This window comes from Panthera uncia, chromosome A2, assembly GCF_023721935.1.
Source record: "Panthera uncia isolate 11264 chromosome A2, Puncia_PCG_1.0, whole genome shotgun sequence".
Lineage (NCBI taxonomy): Eukaryota > Metazoa > Chordata > Mammalia > Carnivora > Felidae > Panthera > Panthera uncia.
Window position 1 is genome coordinate 34,902,764 of NC_064816.1, and position 26,343 is coordinate 34,929,106.

Genomic DNA, 26,343 nt, shown 5'->3' on the forward strand with positions numbered 1-26,343 from the left:
ATGTAACTGAGGTCAGAGGTAACCTTTCTGAGCCGCTTTCTTTACATTCTTTTCTGGGATAAGACCACCTTTGTCACAGAGTTGTAGGAAGGATTAAATCAAATGACAGCACTTTTAGCCCGGTTGTTGGGACTATAGCAAGAGCTCAAAAATGGCAGCGTTCTTTCTACTTTCCTGTTTCTTCAATCCTGGAATACATCCTCCTATTCTTTTAGTTTCTGAAACTAAGCTGGTTTTAGCTTTAGGACTTTGGCAAATGCCATGCTGACATTCTCTTAAGCCTGGAAGAGCTTCTTTCCCTTCGTGTTTAACTGGACCTTCTCTTACCAACCCCCATGTCTGGGCTGAAGCATCACTGCCCCAAACGCCCCACTATGTCCCAGCAACCTTTGGTATTTTCTACGTCCTTTCTTTTCTTACCACACTTGGCTTTCATAAGACAAGTTACTCACATTGGTCACTTCTGTTTCTCCCTCCTTGATTGGACTGTTGGCTTCAGGAAAACATTCTATCCTCACCACCTATGACAATGACTGACATATAGTTGATGTTCTAATATTTGCTGCATGTATGGTTTTTCAAATCACATACCATCTCTCCCCCACCATCAAGAAACAATCATCTCCTATACTTTTCCCTTTGGACTCTTCAAAATGAGACATCTCTGCTGGAACACTGGAAGGCAGCACCCATAAAGTGGATTTAACACCTTTTCTCAGGTGAGATGCCCAGGGTTTCTCAATGGGGTCACTTTGGGCGGTTTGGATAGAACCACTGTTTGTTGTGTGGGACCATCCCATATCTTATAGCTGTTTAATGTCCATAGTCCCTAAATGCCAGTAGTATTTCCAAATCATTGGGGGATCCAAAGTGTAGCAACACATTTCCAAATGCCCCGCAGCAGGTGGTACAGCCCCAGTTGAAAATCACAGAACTTTTAAACCTTTGGGACTTCGTAAGTGTAACAAGCATTTAAGGAGAGATCATTATCTAAAACTCAGCAGTTAGGTCAGCTTCCACCCCCATTTCCCTGGTCCCAATACACTCTTATCGTCAAGACGGCTACTATTCAAAAGCAAAACAAAAGGGAGAAAACGTGTTTGTGTGTGTGCTAACCTTAAGAATCAGCTAAGTATTGGAGTGCCTGGGTGGCTCAGTTGGTTAACTGTCCAACCCCTGATTTTGGTTCAAGTAATGATCTCATGGTCATGGTATGGAGCCCCATGTTGGGCTCTGTGCTGGGCTTGGAGCCTGCTTAAGATTCTCTCCGTCTCCCTCTCCCTCTCTCTCTTTCTCCCTCTACCCCTTTCCTGCTTGTGCTTTCTCTCTCTCAAAGAGATAGACATATAGATAGATAGATACATAGATAGAAGATAAATAAATGTTAAAAGAATCAGCTAAGTATTACCAAAATAAATCTTGTTGCATATTTCCTATTTTCTTTTGCAGGGAGATAGATTCATGAATCATCAAAAGTAGAAGAGGTTGGATGTATTAGAAGGATTTTTTGGGACTGGGCTCAGATTCTAAGAGAAGACTAATCCCTGATTCGCTCTTTCCAAGGAGAATCAAGAGTAAAAACTCACAAGCACATACAGCTGAAAGAGGTCTATTCAGAAAGGAGTTCTTGGGGTTATGTTAGAAGAGCATATAAACGTCATATTATCATACTGTCCTGAACCATCAGAAATGGGGAAAGATCAATAGATATTTTCAGTGCTACTGATCAATATTTAGTTCATTATGGTTACCTGTGATTATAACAAGTATATTCACTGGTGTGAGACATTTTATTGACTTGAAAAGAATTTAACAAATGTACTTGGTCCACTGATGAGCTCACACAGCAATAAATAATGCAGTCCAGTAGGCTGCAAGCCTGGGTAGTAACCCAGAGAAGGGTTATCTTCATCTGTGTTCAGACCGAGACTTGCCTCTGCCTTTTTGCCACTGGTAATGGAAAAAAAACCAACAAAACAAAACAAAACAAAACAACCAGTAACAGCTGAGCTTATCATGTGTTCACTCCATTTTCATTAACATATTTTAAAAAAATCTTGTTTGTTCCCCTGACTGTATAGAAATTGTTCATGGAACAAGGCTGCAGTAGTTAGGATTTAGTGTTTGCCAAGTCAAGATCTATCTCTTGCTTTTCTCTTAAGAGCTGCATGACTTTTGACAAATTACTTGACCTTTCCAATTTTCAAATTCAGTGCCATGGAGATAATAGCAAGTCACTGGGCTGTTGTGGGGATTAAAGCAGTAGGTACACATGCGAAGCATTTTAGCACACCAGCCTGGCACACATTGAACTAGAATTCTATGAATGTCAACTCCTTTTTGCAGCAGGACATGCTTTTCTTTCTGCTGTTCCAGGGTTGGCGCAAAAATGGGGGTGGAGAGGAGGCAGAAAAGTCCCATAAGGATCCAGAGGAGGGGACTGGACTAGAATAGGAAACATGAGAAACACAGGAGACAAGGGGCTTGACACACTTTGAGCCGAAAGAGGAGTCGAGTTCTGCATCCTTTTCTGGGCTCTGTGTATATGTTAAATCTTTTTTCTCACTGAAAATAAACTGCATCCCCATGCCCTGTGAGGTAACAGGGGGCAACAAATGACTTTCCTTATGACTGTGAATGGATAGGGCACCTCCCGTGACAGAACTCCAGGTTAATGGTGCTCAAAGGGCAGTCTAGATACACCTACCACGGTGAATGTTGAGTCACCATATATAATTGCTGAGTTAACATACTGTACACCTGAAACTAACAACACACTGTAGATTAACTATACTTCAATTAAAAAAGTAGGTAGTGGGGCGCCTGGGTGGCTCAATCGGTTGAGCATCCAGCCCTTGATTTTGGCTCAGGTCATGATTCCAGGGTTGTAGGCTTGAGTCCTGCATCCAGCTCCACGCTGCGCATGGAGTTTGCTTGGGATTTTCTCTCTCCCCGCGCCCCCTTCCACTCTCACTGTCTCTCCCTAAGGTACTTTTTTAAAAGGGTAGTTAAGAAGCTCTGTTCCTGGAATGTAGATCAAGGTAAGTACAGAAAGTTACGAGTCTGCGTTTAGAAACTGTGATCGCAACTTGACAGAGTAGTTTTTTTTTTTTTAATGTTTATTTATTTTGAGAGAGAGAGAGAGAGAGAGAGAGAGAGTGAGCAGGGGAGGAGAGGGAGAGAATCCCAAGCAGGCTCTGAGCGAACAGTTCAGATCTTAACCAACCATGATATCATGACCTGAGCTGAAATCAAGAGTCAGATGCTTAACTGAGCCACCCAGGTGCCCTGCAATTTGACAGAATCGTTTTGTCTGATGAATGTAATAATGAGCAGGAGGAATGTGTATTTTTGTGTCTATTTTTTTCCACATCTCTAGGAATTCATTTTTTCAGTTAACTTTTTTCCTTAGTAATTCATTTTTATTTTTCTTCACAAGACTATAGGCCCACAATAGTTCAAAATTTTAAAAACTTGACTTTCACAACTGGTCCTTTGAAAATAACTACTCTAGAAAATAATCCAAATTTTTCTACAGTCCTGACAATAGTCAATATTCCACTTCTGAATGCTCTTAAAGACTAACATTTGAAGGAACTCTTTAGTCTGAACCTTTGTTCCTAAGAACAGGCCAAACTTAATAGTTTGAGACAATTCTGGAATCTTTATTGCTTATAACATTAAGCTTTTATGAGTACAAGAAAGATTGTGAAGAATTTTCTGAAATATAGAAAAAAAATATAAACAGCAAGGAAGGTGAGGCAATTTAAAAAATCCACCTTGTAAAATATACATTTTTATGAGGTAGATCGAAATATATACTGATACAGAGAAGCCCAAGGTATGTTCAGTGAAGAAACAAGTTGTAAACTGTACTTGTAATATGATGCTGTATTAAAAAAATTACTATATACATAGAAGAAAACCTGAACTAATATAAATTAACCAGTCTGAAAAAAAAAATCAGTTCTTACATCTGAAATGTTAGGCTCCCAGGGGCGATTATGTTCTCATGTTATATACTTGCTTTGTGTTTGAACTTCAAATTTTTATCATGACTATATGATACACCGTAATATGAAACAGATCGATGTGTGATGTTGAACAATTTGCCTCTGTCATGTTTTGGTCATTAATAAATATACCGAAAATGCAGTTGAGAGAGGTTTTCCTAAAAAGATAGCGGGTAAAAAAAATCATACAGCAAGCCCCCGGTGCTTCTATTTCTTTACCTTCTTTAAATATTTGGGGGCCAAGTTCCACGCGTTCTTTCCAGGCCCACTTGCAGTTCTGAGCATTCCATTTCTTGAACAGAAGAAGGCTATTTCCATTTAAGATACTTGCACGGAAGTATTAAGGTCTTCCTACATTTCATTTCCCATTCCCTTCTCCCCATTGTGCAGGACAAATACATGCCAGATGAAACATTTTCCTGAATTTAAAAGACCAGTTTGCGACTCTGCAAAACTAGGATGAAGGGCTTGTTACAAACAAACAACATTCACAAGACCGGGAAGCCTAAAAATTCACATCTGTCATCCTCAGCGAGGCAATAAACTACCGTATTTCATCAGTTCTAAGACAACTTTATTGTGAGACACAGCATCATTTTATGTAGCGCTAAGAAAGAAAAAAACACTGCCAATTCCTTTAGAGCATGCCATCAGTCAAAAGATGCATCCTGATTTCAAGGATGTAAATGTGAAAAGATGGGCACCTTGGCGTCAGTAAAATATGGTAATACTACAACTAAAAATCTGCAATCTTGTCCAAGAGGATTACATAAAGTAGAACACTTCAAACTGCTTTGGATGAACCCTGAATATAATGGAAGAATACGTAAACATTTTCAGTAGCACACCTTCAGTTTATTGACCTATGTAAAAAAATAATAGGTCTTAAAAAGTCAGAACAGTAAAAGAATATGCAAAAGTATTTCTGTTTCTAGAAGGCTATACAAATATGCAAAAAGGAATAAGTTATTATTTTTCTGCATGTCTTCTGTTTTGCTCCAAATTTGTTCCCCAAACTTCATTTTTAATGATACAAATGACTAAGGACCAGCTTAACAAATCATCTTTATGTATATATTACATGCTTTGGAATATAGATAGAAAATGTTCCAAAAAAGTTGTTCAGAAACTTCTCTCTTCACAATAGGAACATGAAACCTGTATAAAAGGGGGGGTAGGGAGCACCTTTTATGGAATATTGAAGCAGAGTGAAGATGACAAAAAAGATCAATCTAGAATATGGAATTTTTTTTTTTTTTAAATCCTACCATAAACCATAGCTAATTAGTTCTTCCAAGTGAAGTATGAGGTAGTTTTAGCCTCATAATTAAATCTGCAGCTTGGAGTTTTTTGTGTTTTTTTTTGTTGTTTTTTGTTTTGTTTTGCTTTTGTTTTTTCCTTTTTAATGACTAATCTTGTTTTTGTCACTTGGTGACTTAGAACCCTCTGTGGGATCTGGACAATATGCTTACTTTCCTAATGTTCACCATTTTAAGGCACGCAATTCATCTAAAATGATGTGGCTTTTGTTTTGTTTTGGGTTCTTTGTGTATTACCTTAAAATAGTTTTTCAAACTCTTGATTATAAAAACTCTCCATGTCAGGTATGCCATTTCAAATGACAATCAAATTGGAGAGTTACCAGCCTGAATAATAACCCATCAGGCCACTGGTGTAGAAAGAAAAAAGCAGCCCAATAATATTGGACCTTAGAAAATTCTCCAAGCAGAGTTTGTCAATTATTCAGTGGGCTGCTGTGTTTTCCCCAATCTGCTACCATAAAGTTATATTACAGGATGCTCCAGCAGTAAGTCTTTCCGGAACCCATTTTATGGTGCTTATGAAAACCATCACTCTTTATAATATCCTAAAAACATTTACACTCATTCAGAACTTCATGAAAATCCAGCTTCTCTTCAAGTAATTTTCCAATACTGTCTCAATTGTTGACGTCCATGTAGAAATGGCATGTCATTCTTCGCCGGCTCACAACTCCAAACTTTCTGATGGTGAGCAATGACTGAGGAGCTCCTCGTTGTTCTTCTTCTCATCATGCTGAACTGTGCTCTGAAATTTCCCAACCTTCCTTCCTATTAGAGACCCTGAACACACTTTTCACAGTTTTACGGTTTGCCTTCAACAACTTTTATTCCCTTAACAAGTGCTTGCTACTGATAAAGGCTGAGTCTGTCCTTGGCAATGGTTCCACCTTGCTGTTAGGTTAGTGCCCGGAGCTGGAAAGGCATGTGGTTCAGGGGCTTTTCCGTGGCCTTAGAGTGTGATTCACTTCCAGGGCAGCAAGAGTCCTCTCTTCAACCTTTGATGCCTTTAGCTTTCTAAAGCCAAACAGCTTTCTGGGAAGACGAACACATTTTGCAAGGCACACTAGTGTGAGAACGCGGTGCTTGGTCAAGAGGTCCAAGTACAGTTCAGACTAATGTTCCAGGCTTTGAATCTTCGTGCCAAAAGAGCCTCTGCTCTCTACTCTTCAGGCTTTCTTCCAACCGGTTTCCATCTGTACTGTCCAGTTGACTGATCTCTGTGTACTGTCTATTAAAGGAAACCAGAAAAGTTGTTACTTGTGGTCATTTTGATTCCCAGAGTACAAAGATTACTTAAAGAATTAGTAGAAAGCACCGTCAAGAAAATATCCAACACTTGGAAATAGGCAAAGCATGACTGTGTGCTGTCTCATTGTCCTACTGGAGCATTGTTGAAAAGGCCCATGCAAGGTGTACTTAATTCTCAAGGGAGATATTCCTTTGTCTCACTTTCATTTACCATTGATAAGGACCCAGATTGTGGTAAGTTACATGTTAATTTTTAGGGTTTTTGTCTGGGAGAAATACAAATAACTTCTGTCTAGTATAAAAAGATTATGGTTAAAATTTTATCGCCCTGTGAGCCATTAACTGTTTTGTTTTTTTTTTAAATCTAATTTCATAATCTTATTCCAGCATTTTATCTTTCAGTGTATTGAATTCAGTCTTTTGAATTGTCTCAGAAACAACTTTACCATTCTGTTAGTTCTCTCATTAATGGGTTAAGTAAATCTTTGACACACGCCCATTTTCTCTTTGTGGGAGAGTCATATTTTTAACTTTTTAAAAAGTATTCCTGACAGCCACATTTTAAGTATTCTTCAAATTAAGAGACTATACTAGATCCTTTCCTCAGGGACAAAGGAATATATTTAGAGGCAGGGGCACCTAGGGACACATTTTACATCCGTAGGGTGTATTGGTCAAGAGTAAATTGGAAACAGCATCACATATAAAAATCACAGGCATGTTTGGAAGGTAGATCCAAATGAAGGCATCCTATTATACAAACCATTCCAATCAGCAAAACTACATTCCTACAGTAGTAGTTTAGAATAGGTTAGATAGTTAGTAGGTTTCTTTTTATTTTAAATTTCTTTAGTAAAAAGGATTAAAAAGTCATTGGAAGAAGAGCTTTGGAAAGAAATGCTCCGTGAAAGCAGGTATTTAGTGTTTTCATCTAATATAAACACAAAGTCAGATTTCCACAGCTTCACACATCGGTCAGTGAGCAAAACACCTGCTAAGCAAGAAGCAACACACAGATCTGAGGGGCTGTACTTACTACTGCTGGCTACACTTAGCAAAAGAGAATTTAAAACTGATCTCATTTCTGGAGACACAACCATTCTCCGGGACAGAAGCCCTCGGTTTTGCCTAGTTTAGGTAGAGTTAGATAAGGAAGAGAATGGGCAATGGAAAACCGGAAGTGAAAGAAAAACAGTTATTTGAAAACACAGTTTGTAGCATAGAGACAAGAATTGGACTGTATTATATACTAGGTAGGATAAGAGACTTCAACATTTGTGATGCTGGAAAGTTTATGCCACTGCCAATTATACCAAATCAGACCTGGAAACAAACTCTTATTGGTAAAAATTTATAGCTTTCTGTAATATCAAGAGCCAGACACTCTGGGAGAAAGGATCTCTAAATAATACATACTTCATTTATTTAAAAAAAATACTCAAATCTTTAACTTAAGGGCAGATCTAAAGTTTTTTATTTTTATCTTTATCTTGAAACCAAATTTCCCTCTTATTTAAAAAAATTATGTTTCCATCAAAAACACAATTTTACAGCAAATTCCTAAAATTTGGTGGATGGCTGTTATTATACTTGCTTTGGTAACAGGTCTAGTTAAATTGATCATTCTGGGGTGTAATAAAAAAATCCTTAGGGCACCTGGGTGGCTCAGTGGGTTAAGCATCTGACTTTGGCTCAGGTCATGATCTCACGGTTCATGAGTTGAAGCCATGCATCGAGCTCTCCTGTCAGCATGGAGCCTACTTCAGATCCTCTGTCTCCCTCACTCTCTGACCCTCCCCTGCTTGCGCAGAGCATGCGCTCACTCTCTCTCCCTCTCTCTCAAAAGTAAGAAAGAAAAACATTAAAAAAAATCCTCAATAGGCAAACAGATGGAAATAAGCACACCTGTACCTCTGTTGCTGGGTGGGTAAACTGGCAAATCTTTCTGGAAAGCAAGGGCTTCAAAAAATACATTTTTCAAGTTAACCCATTAATTCTACTTATTGGAATGTATCCTATGGCAATAATCTGGGATTGAGACAAATATTTTGTAGAAAGATGTTAACAGAAGCATTACAATGAATCATAATGAAAAAAAAATCTAAAAATTCAAAATACAGGAAATAAAGTATGGCATATTTATGAGGGGAATATCATGTTGCTCCCATGAAACAAGGCTTAAAGAGTTTTAAAAAATATGAGCACATGTGTATGTTGTGATATTAAGTAAAAAAACTGGGATTCATAGACAATGAAAGATGTACAATCGTACATAAGTTTATCATTACAACCACGTTAAAAACGGATACAGAAAAATGGGGGAATGTGTCAAGATGCTAACAGAGACTACCTCTAGATGGTGGAATTATAAGTAAATTATTTCCTACTTATTTATCCCTTTATCATTTTCCTAAGTTTCCACAGCGAGCTCATATAATGTGCATGTGCGCACACACAATAGGGATCTTTAAATAGTTTCTCATTTCCTGTACGTTGCCACCCCTCTGACGTCAGACTCCCGTGTCAAGCCATCTTGGGCTGGCTGAAATAGAAAGGCACATTTGGCAAAAACACATTTTCTCTAAAAATGTTTAGTACCTTCCCGAGTCCAGTGAAAGTGGTGTCAAGGATTTTAGAACTGTCTTACGTGCTGTTTTCTGTTGTGTCTAACTCAGTCAACAAAAAAGGAAAGTAAAAGTATACAAATAGGACAACAATTTGCAAATGAACTATACAAAACGATGAGAACTGAATCGAAAACCTTCAGCTCCAATTTTGGGCCAAAGCCATTTTAGTTCTTGCTCCTAACTCATTTGCATTATTTACAAAACCCCAAGATATATGAAGTCCTCTGAGGTATATTTTCACTAACATTCTATTTTGAGCACACCCTTTGTTGAGTTGAGACAATTGGCCTAACAGTTCCAGCCAAGAAAAACTCTCATTGAGCATGGAGAAGAAAAAAAAGGCTTTGGGGGTTGAATAGCTCTAATTCGCTTATAACACTGAGTAATTTATTAAATTATGATTTCATTCATTTGTGGAATTTAAGAAACAAAACAGATGAACATAGGGGGAAGGGGGAAAAAAAGAGAGAGAGGGAAGCAAACCATAAGAGACTCTTAACTATAGAGAACAAACTGAGGGTTACTGGAGGAAAGGTGGGTAGGGGATGGACTAGAGAGGTGATGGATATTAAGGAGGGTGTTTGTTGTGATGAGCACTGGGTGTTGTAGGGAAGTGATGAATCACTAAATTGGACACCTGAAGCCAATTTTACCATATATATTAACTAACTAGAATTTAAATAAAAATTGAAATTAAAAAAAAAGGAAAGCAAGAAACTAAACTCTTAAAATCAACAGGATAGACACTTTTATAAGTTATTATCTGTGTAAGTCTCCCTATGCCTGAAGCAATTTGGCCTCAAGCAAATTTAAATAAAAACAAACAGAAAATGCTCATTTCTTGGCACCATGGGTTTGAATTATATTCTGTGAAAAGTGACAGGGAGATGTGACCTCTTCAAACTTAACTCATCCTGCATGTACAAAGAAGTGAAGAACGTGTAATGCAGAATTTGCAATCTTTTTTAAAACTGCATTTTAACAAATTGTTCTTGTACATTTCCTCCAAATGTTTACAAAGAATCATGATTATAAATAGAACAGCTGGCTGTGTCTGTAGCTTCTTAATGAACACAGGGTCAGACACAAAAAGGCAGCAAATGTTTGAAATCAAGCCTACCAACTGTCTGTGAGGAATTTTGGTGTGAGCAACCTTTTCTGGGGTAGAGATATCTTTCCTACAAGGTTTCAGAAGAGTCTTAAATGGATATTATCTATACTATGGTTTTAAGCACTTCGATTTAAAAAAAAACCTTCAGACACAGATTTTAGTGTATACATGTCTAGGAATAGAGTCAAATTTGAATGATCTAGATTAGGAGTGAACAAACCTTTTCTTTAAAAGCCTGATACACAAAAACAACCAGAGATATGGGGCTCCTGGGTGGCTTAGTTGGTTCTGCATTTGACTTCGGCTCACGTCATGATCTCATAGTTCATGAGTTTGAGCCCTGCACTGGGCTCTGTGCTGATGGCTCAGAGCTTGGAGCCTGTTTCAGATTCTGTGTCTCCCTCTCTCTTTGCCCCTCCCCTGCTCATGCTGTCTCTTTCTCTTCCAAAAATAATCATTAAAAAAAAAAAAACAGACATAGACAATATGTACATGAATGAACATGGCCATTTTCTAATAAAACTTAATTTACAAAAACAGGTGGCAGCTGGTTTGGGCCTATAGGCTATGGTCTTATGATCCTTGAGCATTCATAAAATAACATAGAATTCCTGAATTCTTTTGACCAGGGATAGGCTAGTAGAATTTCGAAGCATTGCTTTCTCACCTGCCTGGAGAGGGCAAAGGATTATAGATGTTGCCATAGCAGCTGGTGTAGGAAGAATGTGCCGGGGTCTCGTATTCAGATAGCCCTACAGCTATCTGGGTCCTCCAGTTCCCAGAAGCATTTGTAGAAGATACTGGAAATAAAAATGAAAAGAGACAAAATTAGTGAGAATATTAAAAATGAAGATTATTTAGGCCATTTAGACGTACATTATAATTATCTGTGTGCAGAGATTAAGAGACAATGGTTATAATCAACAGAGTTCTTTTCTATTCAAGTATAGTCACTTACTGGCCATGTGACCTTGGACAAATAGTTTATTCTCATTAAGCCTTAGTTTCTTCACCTGTAAAGTGGGGATGATAATACAAATACATCCTGTATAGGGATGGTATCATGATTAAATAAGGTCATATATGAGAATATTTAACACTTTGCCTGGTACAGAGTAAGCACCCCAAAATGGTAACTATTGATATCATTATGAATGAGAATAAAGTTAATTGAAAGGCATGCTATAAAAAATAACCTAAAAGGCAGGTAGAAAAAAAATTCTCATATATGAAGAGAGTCTTTCCACTTGGGCTATGGTGGCTAGATATATATAAGGCTTTATTTATAAAGATAAGGCAACGAGTTTGAGTTTCTTGGAGGCCTTTGGTGGAAAAGCACTCCATAAATTGACCTGTGGATAAGACTGTTCCTCGGCCCAAGGCAACATCAGCCACTAGCAGAATCAATGCATACTTTTTGCCTAAAAAAAAAAAAAAAAAAAAAGTGTGTGTGTGTGTGTGTGTGTGTGTGTGTGTGTGTGTGAAGGGGTGGGGAGGGTAATTAGAACAGGAGGCATTTCAGGAAGAAGAGAATTAGCTCTACTGAGGGACTGAACTGGAGCAAGATAAGGGCACAATGCAGGAACAAAGCCTAGTGAATGTGTCACACTGGTGTTGTTCCCCCTCTAAAACCAGTCCTGCCTCATGCTGAGGACGCACAAGGTGCCCACAATGGCAGGCTGGTGGTCCAAGACCCATACTGCTCATGGATCCTTCCAGCTCCCCTCCATTTCGGTTCCTGGCAGCCACCCTCCGCCTCTTCTTTCTCACACCCACAAAACCCCTGTGACCAGTGTAGGACAGATGCATTTCAAAACTCATCTGTGGCCCTGGATGCCATGAGATTTTGACTCAAAGATGTAATTCTCTCACTTTGAGCTTCCACGAATGTTTCATAACTCTGAGTCAGGGGTTGGCGGGCTTGGTGGTGAAGGTATCAGAGCTGCGGTAGAATTCCCATTCCAGCACTTACCAGCTTTGGGGCTCAGGCAGGGTCATTTGAACTCGCTAAGCTAGAACTGCCTCCATGGCAAGATTAGGATACTCATAATAAACAACAACAGCACTCACTGTACAGAAGTGTTGCATACATTAAATGGGATAGTGCACATAAAACACTGGGCATGCTGTGTGGCCCAGGGTTAAGTTGCCAACAGACGATGGCTGTCATTTCTACTAAAACTGAGTCATCAAGAGAGTCTTCAGCTGGCTGGAAGGAATTACAAAACCCCTAATTTGGCAAATAATAGGAAACTCTCCATGATGCATGTGTGCATGTCTGTTGTAATACATTTTTGTAGCTATTAAATGTAGACAGGAATGAAGAAAATTCCAAAAGGGAATTCTAGGAGGTCTAATTTTATCCCTCTGATTCCTTACTACAATGTAATGCTTTTTGGTCTGTGGGGCCAAATCCTGCTGCTACCAGGTAACCTCCTACTGGGTCTGAATCAGGAAACATTAACTCCGTTCTTACTTTTGTCTGAGACACTGAGCCAAGCACTAGTAACGCTCTGGTTTGGGAAGTGCACCTGCTTCTCTCTGGCCTATTTAAATAGGCATTACCCCAGCCCTGTGCCCCAGTGGGCTTCTATATGCATCTCAGCCCTCCTTGTTTGGTTCTTTCTAACACTGTCCCTGGGTTTGGTTTCTGAAAGAACCTCATGCAACGCCCTGAACTGTAGGGTGAAGAAAGGCACTGTATAGGCGTGAGCCATAAATAACAAGGAATACATGACAGGACACTTTTTGTATGTTAGATATGGTAATAAGTGGGAAAGCCCTAACGGAAGTCCAAAGTCCTACGCAAACAGAAGAGACATTAAACCCAAATAGAAATCTCCATGGAAATGCCTCTGGTCAACAAGCTTATGAAACTTTTAAAGACACAGTTTTCACAGATTTATTACTCAATGAGTTGGGAATCCCTGTGCTGTCTTACTAAGGGGTCATGCTTGAAAGCAGGGGCAAGAATGCATGACCTCAGGTTTTCACATAGTCCAGGGCTGTAGAGCTTTAAAAGTGTTTTCTTTGTATACGTTCCTCTGGCTGCTAACTAGACCGGGTGCTCAAGGCTGGAAACCGTGTCAACGTTGTCTCCTCAGCATCTGCGATATGCCTGCTTGTTTGCTGAATAAACGAAACCATAGGCAGATACTCCTCTTTCTCCCCACTTCTCTACTGAGGGCAGCTCGAACAGCTGGGGGGCATGGGGGTAAGCAGGAAGTTCTTCACGGGTTTTAGTGGATGGAGGGGCCAAAGTCAATGCCTGAAGGGAATATCTCTAATCAAAATTATCTTGGAGAATCCCTTAAAGCAGCCATAAAGTAAAGTCTAAAGGATTACTGAATTGAGTCAAGGCATACAAAGTACTTAGAACAGTGCCAGGAACAGTGTTTACTAAATGCTGGCTCCCCTCATAATTATTAAGAGCCTCACGTAGCTACCTGAACATTCAAACCAAACTGCCTTTAGATGATCAAGTTCCTGCTGGTGAACAGGGAAGGGTGTATAATAATCCTAATGTTTTCTGCTTACCCGAAGGGTTTACTCTGCTTTTGAATATATCAAACATCCGTGACCAGAACACTTTTATGAGATGTGGCTATCAAGGTAAGACCTAGAAAAGATACAATATTTGAAAGCCCCCAACACCGAGAGGCATAGAGTAAGTGCTCAATAAATATCTGCTGCATTTGAATCTACAACTTGCTCCATCAGACTCCTGTGGGCTGTGTTCTTTGGAAAGCTAGAGAGACGAACTGTTTTTAAGTTGGCAATTCTTACTGTGGTGCCACAGAATGGCTACCCAGCTCATGACCTTGGGTACTGGTCCCATGATCCCTGAGGGGAGTGGTTTAGGGGGCGGGTGGGTGGCAGGCATGAGGTAAATTCAATCTGGGTATCAAGCGCCTCCACCATATTCTTACCTGAAGAGTAGGAAGATGTTCGACTGCTGGGAGAGCAGGGTACTTGCAACCCAGCAAACCCAAGGCATCTCTGCGATCCCCTGTCCGAGTCAAAGCTAGTCTGGGGGCTGTGCCCCTGATCCTTCTGTCCAGAGGCCCGCTGGTACCAGCCACGCAGGTGCTCGGCAACTAAGGCCTTGTGGATGTTTTTGGTGATGTGCTCTGACTTAGCTGCAGCCTTCCTGGGCAGCCGGAGAGTTGCATATGGGTTATGGGGTACCCGGTCGACCTCGTCTTCATGAAAGGACCTGCTATAGTCCCTTTGGCGCTCGTATCCATAGTGGACCGAGGACCGGTAGGAAGGATTGACACTGTACTGTCCCTCAGTGTCATTCTCATAGACATAGCCGCCGCTGTAATAAAGGTCACACTCTGCATATGGTGTGTACCCGGCAATATAGTAACTAGAAGAAGGTTGTTCCTGACTCTTTGTGTAGACGCCATTCCTCAAACTATCCTTTTGTGCTAGGTTGGGCATGCTTCCTGAATTTGAAGTCGAAACATTCTGTTTCTTAGACCTTCTCCGGCCCCTGGCACGAGTGTCCAGAGTCTGAGTAGTGTAATAGGGGCCAGCAACAGGCGTCACGCAGTAATACTCTGTGCTTGATTGGCTGGTGTAGGAAGACCCGTCATCCAGGATTTCCGTACTACTGCTTCTTTGGGATTTGGAGAGGGAGAAAAATGGCTTATCGTTGTCCATCTCAGACAGCAGGTGGGACTGAGACTCAAGGCTTCCACTCCGCTGGCGGCAGTGCTGGGAAGAAGATTCGGGTCTGCAAGAGGAGAAAGGCAAACTTGTAACAGAGAATCAAGGAAAGGAGGATGGAAATTAAAAACACAAAGACATGGTTGAAGGATTTAATCACCCCTTGAATTACTATAAAACTTTTAAGGTTTCCATGGGCGCCTGGGTGACTCAGTCAGCTGAGTGTCCAACTCTTGATTTCAGCTCAGGTCATGATCTCACAGTTGTGAGACCGAGCCCTGTGTCAGGGTCTGCCCTGGGGGTGGAACCTGCTTAAGATTCTCTCTCTCCTTCTCCCTCTCCCTCTGCCCCCCTTCTCAAAACAAACAAACGAAAACTTTTAAGGTTTCCAAAGCAGACTGCACAAGAGAATCCATTTGTTCACATAATCCATTGGTTCCCATGCAAGTTCACTGTCATGGTCCAAATGCGAAAAGAACCAGGTTCTATAAATTGTGCAATCCACAGCCTTACTCGAGGGTAGGGAAGATAAATTGATGATGTGCAACTTGTATCAAAGCCTAAAAAAAAAAAAAACAAAACCCAATGGGTCTTGGGAGGTTCCTCTCTTCCAACAGGATAGCAGGAGACAGACTAAGGTGAAGGCAGCACAGCATGAGGGAGAGTCTGGGCTGAGTCATGGCTCTGCCATTTCCCAGCTGTGCCAGCTTGGGTAAGACATTTAACCTCTCTCAACCTTGCTTCCGCCTCTGGAAAATGAGGGGGTTAAATGGTATCTGATATTTACAATTAAAATATAATACCTACAAAAATATAATATCTATTCGAACAAAGGATATTTTCAAGTACATTTCCTTTGTACTTGAAAGTACACGCAGTAGGGACTGGTGGCTCAGCGAGTTAAGCATCCAACTTCAGCTAAGGTCACGATCTCATGGTTCATGAGTTCGAGTCCGGTGTCGGGCTCTCTGCTGTCAGCACAGAGCCTGCCTTGGATCTCTGTCTCCCTCTCTCTGCCCCTCGTCCGCTTGTTCTCTCTCTCTTTCTCCATCTCAAAATATATAAATAAACTTAAAAGAAAAAGTACATTGAAAATGTAGACCCGTAAAATAGTCCTGCTGCCTCAAGTCCCTTAAAATGATTAAAAAACACAAGAAAGTAAAGCAAAACTTTGAAGCAAAAATCAGCAGAGTCCAAGTAACTGGAAGGAAGCGCTCTTACTCCAAGTGGCTGCTGCTGTAGGCGTTGCGGGTGAGAACCGGTGTGGTGGGCATGCTGCGTCCTCCCTGGGGCCGCCTCTCCAGGGTTCTGTAAGGGCTGCTGTGTGTCGACAGCATTTCCCTGTGATGGTAAAGAGAAGAATTGCGGAAATGATGAGCCTCCCCACATCTCTGGCAAACATCATAAGGTGCTTTGAAACTTACTGGAAGCTGAAGGAAGGGAGCATAGGAGGAAACTGGGAAGGGTGTCTTAGTAGCCTGTTATGTCCTAGGTGAGTTTGAGGGGAAACATGAGTGACCTGAGTCATAAATAGGAAGGAAAATAATTTTAAAAACTTTTTAAAAGAGTATACTGAATAAAAGAGACTGGAAGCAACTAGAGGGATGCCTGGGTGGCTCAGTCAGTTAAGTATCAGACTCTTGATTTCGGCTCATAGTCATGGGATCAAGTCCTGCGTCTGGCTCTGTGCTGAGCACAGAGTCTGCTTAAGATTCCCTCTCTCTCCCCCTGCCCCTCCCCGGCTCATGCTCTCTCCTCTCTCTCTCAAAACAAACAAACAAACCAACCAACCAACCAACCAACCAACCAGAGCAGGGGCAGCAAAGCCTTTTTCTGTAAAGAGTGTAATAGTCAATTTTTTTGGCTTTGCCGGCCAGATGGCTCTGTCTTGACTGCTTTACTCTGTCCCTGAAGTACAAAAGCAGTGTAGACAAGATGTAAGTGAATGGGAGTGGCTGTGTACTGGTAAAGCTTGGCTGTGGATACTAAAAGTCAAATTTCATATAATCTTCACATTTGATTTCCCCTCCAACTATTTAAAAGTACAAAAACCATTCTTAGCGCACAGGCCTCACAAACCAGGTGGCAGGATGAATTTGGCCAGTGGGTTGTTGTTTTCAGGCCCGTGGATGAAAAGGCAACATACTTAAATCACTTTGTCCACTTCCCAACATGCTGAGAGCACAACTTGAAGTCAGTTTTTTAATTAAACACGACTTTGAATACATTTTTACTAGTACCAAAGCACAAGTTCATTGCAGAAAATTTTGAAAATACAGATTAAAAACAAGAAAAATTTAAATGTCTATAATCTTGAACCTCAGATATAGCCAGTCAACACTGAATATTTTCAGATATTTTTACTAAGCATATTTACTTACAAGCATTTACAGTTTTTAACAATAAAAAAATAAGATCTTACTGTATATTCTCTTTCAAAACCCACATTTAAAAAGAACTCTATCTATGGGGCACCTGAGTGGCTCAGTTGGTTAAGCGTCCGACTTCAGCTCAGGTCATGATCTTGCAGTTCGCGAGTTTGAGCCCCGCATCAGGCTCTGTGCTGACAGCTCAGAGCCTGGAGCCTGCTTTGGATTCTGTGCCTCCCCCCTCTCTCTCTCTCTGCACCTCCCTGCTGGCGCTCTGTCTCTCTCTCAAAAATAATAAACATTAAAAAAAAAGAAACCAAAACACCTCTATGTAATGTTCTTTGTTGGTTAATATTCATCTACAATGTTATTTTAATGACAGTTTAGCCTTCCACTGTAAGGACTTGTAACATATTTAAACAATCTACTAGTTAAACATTTGGGTTATTTTCAGTTTGTCGCTAATGTAAACAGTGCCGTGATGAGCATCCTGTAGTTAACTAATTCAACAGGAAAAATTCCTCTAAGTCAAATTGCTGGATCAAAGAGCAAACCTATCTTAAGCTATTAAGGAAGTAGGTATAATAATTTTTAAGATAAGATTTCTGGTTATAATTTTTTTCCTTTTGCTGCAATAGCTTTGTTTTCCCTAATATAATAAATACACTTGTCCAGTGCTATCCAATGACGGAAATGTGTTGTATCTGTGCTGTCCAATATTCTACCATTAGCCCACATGTGCCTATTAGCACTTGACATATGGCTAGCATGACTGAGGAAGTGAATTTTTAATTTTATTTACTTTTAATTCAACTGGCCAGCACAGCTCTAAACACTTGGATTTCTATTATTTAAGGCAACAGTTCTAAATGCTAACAACTGGGGCTGAGAGGTGATAAAAGCTGTCACTGGTCTTTGAGAAATGAGAAATACAACAAAGTGCTAGCTTTATTTTCATAGGGAAGAATTATTTAATCTAAACAATCTTCCTATATTTTAAGACAAACTTCTACCTTTGCTGAGATGCAGTGTCATGTGCTAGCTAAAAATCACATCACAGGCTTTGGAGTGACGCTGCTGAGGTTCAAATGTTGACTCCAACATTTACTAGTTGATGAACCCAACAGGTCATTCAAGCTTTCTGGTCCCTGGTGTGCTTCTCTGTAAAAGGTAATGATATTAAAACACTTTGAACAGTGTCCGACGTACCGTAAGTGTCCAAAATGTTAACTTCATCATCTTATTTTTATGACAATGGCTGTATTTTTTATTTAATGTCATTTGTTCCCCCATGAAATCATAGTATTGTTCATTTGAACATTCTGATTAGCCAGAGTAAACATTTGGTAATCCTATCTTGGGCCCTATTTATTTTTTCTTTTTTTAATAGTATTGATCCACGCAGTCAAATTCTGAGAATCACTGGCCTGTCATCTTTTTACGGGCTGGTGTTACTGCCTGATAATATTTACCTGAGACATTTGAGAAAAAAGTCATATCATCTATTTTACAGATTAAAATGAGTTGAAGTCTCATTTCTATTTGAAAGATTAGAAGTCATTTCTGTCACTTGCACTGATGGAGTGATATTTAATGACGGTTTCCTGAGACCATGGGTTATGAAACTAAACTTTGGACATTATATCCAAACCCACACTATAAATAAGGTCCCCTAGAACCTAACATAAATCAAACAGACTTTAAAATATAGGAAACTGCCAAATGCTTTGAAAAGATCTCTTAGAAACACTTGCACTTGCTGTCGACAACAAATGACGGGGTTAGTTTCTAGGCTTTGGTTTTAAAAGAGAATCCCTTTTGAAAGGACAAATAGGGTAATGTCAAAAAGGCTGAACGATTTTGAAGGTAAGATCTCATGGCTGTGAGGATACTGATGATGTGACTTCTCACCTGGACTGCCTGGTATCCACAAACTGTTCATTGACAGACGACTTTCTGAAATGGATTCGCTCGATACCGAGAGACTTGGGGGGAAGAATTCTTGGAGAATGAGGTACTGAACTTGGTCGCTGCCCAGCAAGAGTGAAGGCATCAGCTATAGTAAGTAAATTAACGAATGGATAAATAAGTAGGTAAATAGATAATAAAACCTTGTCAGCACTCAAAAAACAAAAACAAAAACAAAAAACCAAAAAACAAATCAGAAGACCTGGTGAACATACAGTTTTTCCACAGATGGTTTTGGAAGTATATTACTTTCAGGAAATTTATTTTTATACTTTATACACTAGAAAAAAGAAATTACTGAATACTGCTGACCCTTGAACAACACAGGTCTGAACTGCATGAGTCCACATAAGCACAAATTTTTTTCCTTAAATATAGTACAGCACTGGGGCGCCTGGGTGGCTCAGTCGGTTAAGCAGCCGACTTCGGCTCGGGTCACGATCTCGCGGTCCGTGAGTTCGAGCCCCGCATCAGGCTCTGTGCTGACAGCTCAGAGCCTGGAGCCTGTTTCAGATTCTGTGTCTCCCTCTCTCTGACCCTCCCCCGTTCATGCTCTGTCTCTCTCTGTCTCAAAAATAAATAAACATTAAAAAAAATTAAAAAAAAATATAGTACAGCACTGCAAATGTACTTTCTCTTCCTTAGGATTCTCTTCATAACATTTTCCTTTCTCTAGCTTACGTAACTGTAAGAATACAGTATTTAATACATGTAACAGATATGTGTTAATTGACTGTTTAAGTTAATGGTAAGGCTTCTGCCAACAGTAGGCTGTTAGTAGTTAAGTTTGAGGGGGAGTCAAAAGTTATACTTAGATTTTCAACTATGGGGGATGTGGCCACCCCAACCCCCACATTGTTCAAGGGTCAACTGTACTCGTGTGGGGCCTGATCCAACTTTTGCCAATTCAGTAGGTGCCACTCTGAGCAAAGAAACTACTCAGGTGGAATGGGTGATACTAGAGCTTTTCGAGAGTTATATTAAAGAGCTCCTGGGGCTCAGTCAGTTAAGTGTCCAACTTCGGCTCAGGTCACAATCTCACAGTTCCTGAGATTGAGCCCCGCACCGGGCTCTGTGCTGACAGCTCAGACCCTGGAGACTGCTTCGGATTCTGTGTCTCCGTCTCTCTGCCCCTCCCCCACTTGTGCTCTGTCTCTATCAAAAATAAATAATCGTTAAAAAAAAAAAAAAAAGACACTCCTTCCACCACAAACAACGAAAAACGCTAGTATGTAAAAGGCCAAAGGGAAGCTATCCTATGAAGCTGGAGTGGATCACTTTGTTCACCTTTCAAGTTCTTCGGCCTCTTTGGCTGACCAGAGAGGCTCATCCTGTCGTTGAAAGTAATATAACTGATCGATGCTGAGTCATGAGAGCCTTGTTATGCACCCCCATTGACGTGTGCGTTTTCAAAGAGGAATGGCAAGCATGACCCAATTTCAGCTCAAGGAAAGAATTTGGGAATGCTGGAGTTTCATGCACCGTAACACTTGGGGTGGGGTGGGGCGGGGCTGGGGGAGATAACTGCTTTGGGTAGCAGTTTCCCAAAATTCTTTAAATCATGTCATTCAGGTAGCCACTCCTCTGCTTAAGCACAAAGGATTACAAAGAAATACTCTATCACTTGATACGAAATCCATTCCATCAGGAAATGTGTGGAACACAGGCCATCACAACACTAATGGCCTTCCTCTATGAAACCAACACAATGACATGTAATCCAATTTCCAAAATGTGTATGTCTTCCTAAGGAAAATAAAATCAACTCCTAGCTATCCAGAATACAGTGATAATCAAAGTTTACACTATATTTCTTGGTTTGAGATTAGACTCCAAATATATAAGATGTCACCATTGGGAAAAGGTGAGTGAAAGACTGTATTATTTACGCAAATCCCTGTGAACCTGTAATCACTTCAAGATAAAATGTTTAAAAAAATCCTATAGAGGGCCGCCTGGGTGGCTCAGTCGGTTAAGCGGCCGACTTTGGCTCAGGTCATGATCTCGCGGCCTGTGAGTTTGAGCCCCGCGTCGGGCTCTGTGCTGACAGCTCGGAGCCTGGAGCCTGTTTCAGATTCTGTGTCTCCCTCTCTCTGACCCTCCCCCGTTCATGCTCTGTCTCTCTGTCTCAAAAATAAATAAACGTTAAAAAAAAAAATCAAAAAAAAAAAAATCCTATAGAGCGGAGGCTGGCTGGCCCAGTAGGTAGCGCATGCAACTCTCGACCTCAGGATCGTAAGTTCAAGCCCCACATTGGGCATGGCGCTTAGTTAAAAGTAAAATAAAATAAAAAGTAAAGTAAAATAAAAATAAAATAAAAGTAAAATAAAATGGGTGGCTCAGTTGGTTAAGCGTCTGACTTCGGCTCAGGTCATGATCTCATGGTTCGTGGGTTTGAGCCCCGCATCGGGCTCTGTGCTGACAGCTCAGAGCCTGGAGCCTGCTTCGGACTCTCCCCTTGCTCGTACTGTCTCTCTGTCTCTCTGTCTCTCTGTCTCTCTCAAAAATAAATAAACATTAAAAAAATTAAAATAAAATAAAAATCCTATTAAAAAAATCCTACAGAGCCTCACAAACGCTTACTGAGAAACTGACTATCACGCGAGTAATAGTCATGCAATTTGTATGGTACTGTATTTTATTTAATGCTGAATTAACCTGGATAGAAGTTAATCATCGTCTCTGTTCCCCAACCATTCTGCATAAGTTAGTTGATTCTACTTTTCCCAAAAGAATAACATGTAGGCTTTACCAAATTAAAGCAATTGACTTAGTAGTTCAAAATATATAACATATTAAATCAAAATAACATACTTACAATCATCATAGGTGGTAGTGTCAGACAAGGAGCTGCTCTCTGATGGGATTATGTCTTCTGTGAATAAAAATAAGTGCCTTTAGAATAACTGGGCCTTTATATATATACCTACAGTGAGTTTAATAAAGCAATTCTCAACAGAGTGCATCTTATTTTTATTTAGTAAGCGTAACTAATTACAGTGCATTGAGGATAATTAACAATCATAAAAATGGAATAATTTCCTGCCAAAAATATAAACATCTTAGATGTCATACAAATATGACTATGTGTCATATACAAATAGTCCATACAAATATGGACAGATATGGACTATTTCTTAAGACGGCACCGACTTCAAGGGAGTTTTCGTATGCAGCAAGTTTCCAATCTAGCTTCTACACGAGACGAAAACTGTACCCTATACATTGAGGGCTTGTAACCAACGAACTGGAAACAAAAATCATGCCATTCGTGTCATAAATACTACATGTTATGTAACATACACTTGAACCTTCATGTGAAAATCCGTTAGTGTAAATTATTTTTTGAATCCTCCCTGAAGAAAAGGTACTTTTCTTAATAGGTGAACACTTTGTGGAGCATGACCTTCTCGGTTAGACCCGGGTGTCTATGTGGCACTACGGTCATTTTGGACTGGACAATTCTTCGCTGATGGGAGCTGTCCTTCGCAATGAAGGATCTTCAGCCTCCACCACTCTCTCTCAGCAGCACCTCCACACTCGGTTGTGTCAACCAAAAATGCCTGCAGACATTGCCAAGGGTTCCCCGGGGTGCAAAATTGCTCCTGGTTGAAAACAACGGATTAGACAGACCTGGGTTTAATTCTTCGTTTTGTCACTTACTGGCTGTGAGACCTTGGGCAAATGACTTAATCTCTCTGAGCATCCTTTGGGTCAACTGGAACAGGAATATGACTAGTATGTGGTCCGCAGTGCCGAGGTGAGCAGTAAGTGAAGTAACGGATGTACAGCCCTTAGCCTGGCTCCTTGCACAGGGTAAATGCTCAATAAATGTTAGCTACACTTCTTGCTTTTATTACCTAGACACAGCATTCTGGTGGCGGGAAATGCCCATTATGCTCCTGAGTGTTACCGCTGCCCATCAAATGTTAAAAAATGTGGTTAGAAATAAAAATCTTCTCAGATGTGTTGATCTGCCTTGGCAAAACATTCCATACACAGGCATGTACTGGCATGAGTACTGGCGTGATTACAGGCAAATACAGCACCTTCGTATTCACTTTTATGCCATTATGAAGGAAATCTCTCCCATCTGATCTCAAATGATGTTAATCTCCATCAGAGCTAGGCGGACTATCTCTTAATTGGACACACAGTAGTAGAGCTTGAAGGCAAGGTGCCAGTACAGTCAGCTGTCAGGCACATTAAAAAAAAAAAAAAATCTACCCAATAATCTGCTGTCCAAATGTCACTCATTATAAAGGAGATCGCTTGAATCTTGCACAGTTTGGAGATGAATGGGCCACAACAAATGGTTATGAAAGTTAAGCACACTGCTAATCACCTATCTCTGTAGGTCCAGAATGTAACCACCTCCAAGGCCAACTGGACTTCTCATTCAGAGTCAAAGCCATCCTAAATTCTCCAGCTGTAGCTGACTAACATTTGTGCGTTGATGTCTGTGCATTCACAAAAGCCATATCTCTGCTTCATAAATCATACGGCCCTAAACCTAAATATATTCTATAAGCCTAGTTACCATATTTCATCAAATCTAAGATATATAACTATTGATGTCTCCGTTAAAAAAGAAAAAGTATTGCCAATTACAATGGTAATACACCATCTAGTATAAAAATTATTCAAATTTCACAGATGTTTAAATGTGGAAAAAATAGTCTTGGGATCAAAGAAATATAAGCATATTTCAACCAGTGATCAAGGCTGAAAACCATGCTGATAAAGTAAGGCCAACTGGACTTGGAATCTACCTAAATGAGATTTTCAGTGTACTTTTTCCCTGAATATGAAAGTCTTAGGTATATAATGTTGAGAATTTTGAAGATACAGAAATTTACTTAAAAAAATTAAGTTATTTGAAATTCCACAGCTACTAGTATTTTGAAATATTTCCCAACCAGTTCTTGTAAGTGCATATTTATATAATGTCAGGATCATATTGTGGTTACAATTTTATACCCCGCTTTCTGCACTTCATGGTATATCACATTTGTCCCTATCTTTAAATAGCCTCCACACATGGCAGGAACTGTAAAAGCTCTATTCACAAATGTTACATAGGTATTAAGAAAATGTATGGTCCCTGCATTAAAAACCTTTCAGAAACTACTGGGTAGGCCCAGCTCTCTTACTACTCCGTGATGTTGAGTGTATTTCTTGCAATGACATCAGGCCAGTTAAAGGTGAATCTGTTATATCATGAACGAACATGGCCATGAATGCTGTTTCATCCTGAAAATTTAAGCAACGCAATAGTGTAGTGTTACAACAGTGAGAAGGTCACCGCAAACCAAGTTCACATACTTGTAACACTGAATTCCCAAACCATTTTTACCCTAAGAAACTTACTTTTAATCGTGTTCTTTCTTTTATCTCTTACCAAATGAACTAATTTGGAAATGCTAGATACCATCAAGGATATATCGACTATGTGACTCAAGGAACCTCACTTCTTACGAACCTGGTAAAATCACTGTTGCTTTCTGGCTGGGTTTCTTTCCACATCTGATCCGGTATTCATTTATCGCGTTTTCAATGTCCTGAAGCTTTTTCACAGCATCCGTGTAATCCTGCTTTCGTTTTTTCTTCACGGTTTTACAAAGGTCTGGCTCGTTGGCAAGTTTCTTCGCAGCTTCAACCAGCTTTTGCTGTATTAGGAAATTGCTCTCCAGTTCTTGTAGAGCAGGGTCCTGCATTTATACAATGATACCGTTTCTTGTACATTTTCAAATCAGGTGCTCTGAGAATAAAACCTTCCTAAGTTTACTGCCTATGTAACTTCAAACACTTTCCTGGAAGACAAACCTTCCTCATCTATTTACCTCAACTTATCACTAATCCGACTTTTTTTCTTTTAAAGAAGGGAATGCCCCTGAAATCAGTTAGTTGGTTGGGTGATGATGATATTTTTCAAGGAGAGATTCTTCACCCAAGATTCACAGACGTAGACAGTTATGTTAACACACATAGCTTTAGAGACAGATCCATTTGAGTTTGATTTCTCTTTCTAATGGTTCCTGGTTGCATGACCCTGGAAACACTGCTGAAATTTTTTAATGTTACAGGTTTTTCTCATTTTGTATCTCCATTTCTTTCTTTCTTTCCTTTTTATTTTTTCTATGTATCTCCATTTCAAATGCAGATAACATCTACCTTATAAAAATACGGCAAAGGTTACATGAGAATAATATATGTGCATTACTTAGCTCAGGACTGGGTATACTCTATAAGTTGCAAAGCTCACTCTATTCATGATGGAAACTGCTATCATTTCTAAAGCCAAGATGGCTAAATTTGGGCAAGAAGCAGGAGTAGGGTCCTACTGTCCGATGACTCAGATGAGAGAAAACACTGTATACTGGAACTTTATTATACCCGAATGCTGCACACGTATTATCTCATTGAAACTCCTTGCATCCCTCAGTGGGAAGAACAAAGATTACTCCCACTTTATGGATGAAGAAACTGAGGTCTGGGAAATGAGACTTCAGAATGGGCAAACTTATTTGTCAAAGGTTTCTCTGTTTTGCTCAGAAGAGTCTAACGCTAGAGTTCTTAATTCTCATAACAACGTTCCTCAGTTTACCCACAGTTGGGGTTTGTTTCAAGCTCCCTGTGTGCGGAGGAGTAAAAAAGCGAGAAACAACTCAAAGGTACGGAGACAGTGCACGAAAGAAAGAATCGTGTGGTCTACCGTGTCACGTTCAAGTGGCGAGCGCGAGATAAAAACGTACAGCGGTGACTCAAGCACCAAAGGGACAGGTCAACCACATTCAGCTAACAGCTCTTCTGTCCTGTGGCGAGTAGAAATGCTCGCGCTGATGCTCATACCTCCTCGCTGGGCAGCAGGTTGTCATCCAGTTTGAATGCGGCGCCCACACGCCTTCTGACCTGAGGCGGTTTCTCACCGACGTTTAGCGGATATTCCTTTGGCATTTTGCCCGTGAGCTCCTGTAAAACAGGACCGAATCGAGAGGGGGATAACTGACA

At 40.1% G+C, this 26,343-nt stretch overlaps 1 protein-coding gene across 8 annotated transcripts in view; it reads right to left on the reverse strand.

Moving 5' to 3' along the window:
• Window positions 1–3,161: 3,161 nt before the first annotated feature.
• The window catches only part of FRMD4B (FERM domain containing 4B), a 323,328-nt gene continuing 300,146 nt past the window's right edge, over window positions 3,162–26,343 (reverse strand). For 5 of the 8 annotated variants that reach the window (XM_049640868.1, XM_049640869.1, XM_049640870.1 and 2 more), the window contains 8 exons: window positions 26,185–26,304; window positions 24,815–25,043; window positions 22,151–22,207; window positions 19,276–19,420; window positions 16,217–16,336; window positions 14,251–15,062; window positions 10,989–11,121; window positions 3,386–6,563 (listed from right to left, as the gene is read on the reverse strand). In XM_049640868.1, the coding sequence (XP_049496825.1) occupies window positions 6,443–6,563; window positions 10,989–11,121; window positions 14,251–15,062; window positions 16,217–16,336; window positions 19,276–19,420; window positions 22,151–22,207; window positions 24,815–25,043; window positions 26,185–26,304 (1,737 nt within the window). In that variant the 3' untranslated portion in view covers window positions 3,386–6,442. Of the gene's footprint in view, window positions 6,564–10,988; window positions 11,122–14,250; window positions 15,063–16,216; window positions 16,337–19,275; window positions 19,421–22,150; window positions 22,208–24,814; window positions 25,044–26,184; window positions 26,305–26,343 lie in introns of all 8 variants that reach the window. The other 3 variants (XM_049640871.1, XM_049640864.1, XM_049640865.1) reach the window with 3 other exon arrangements.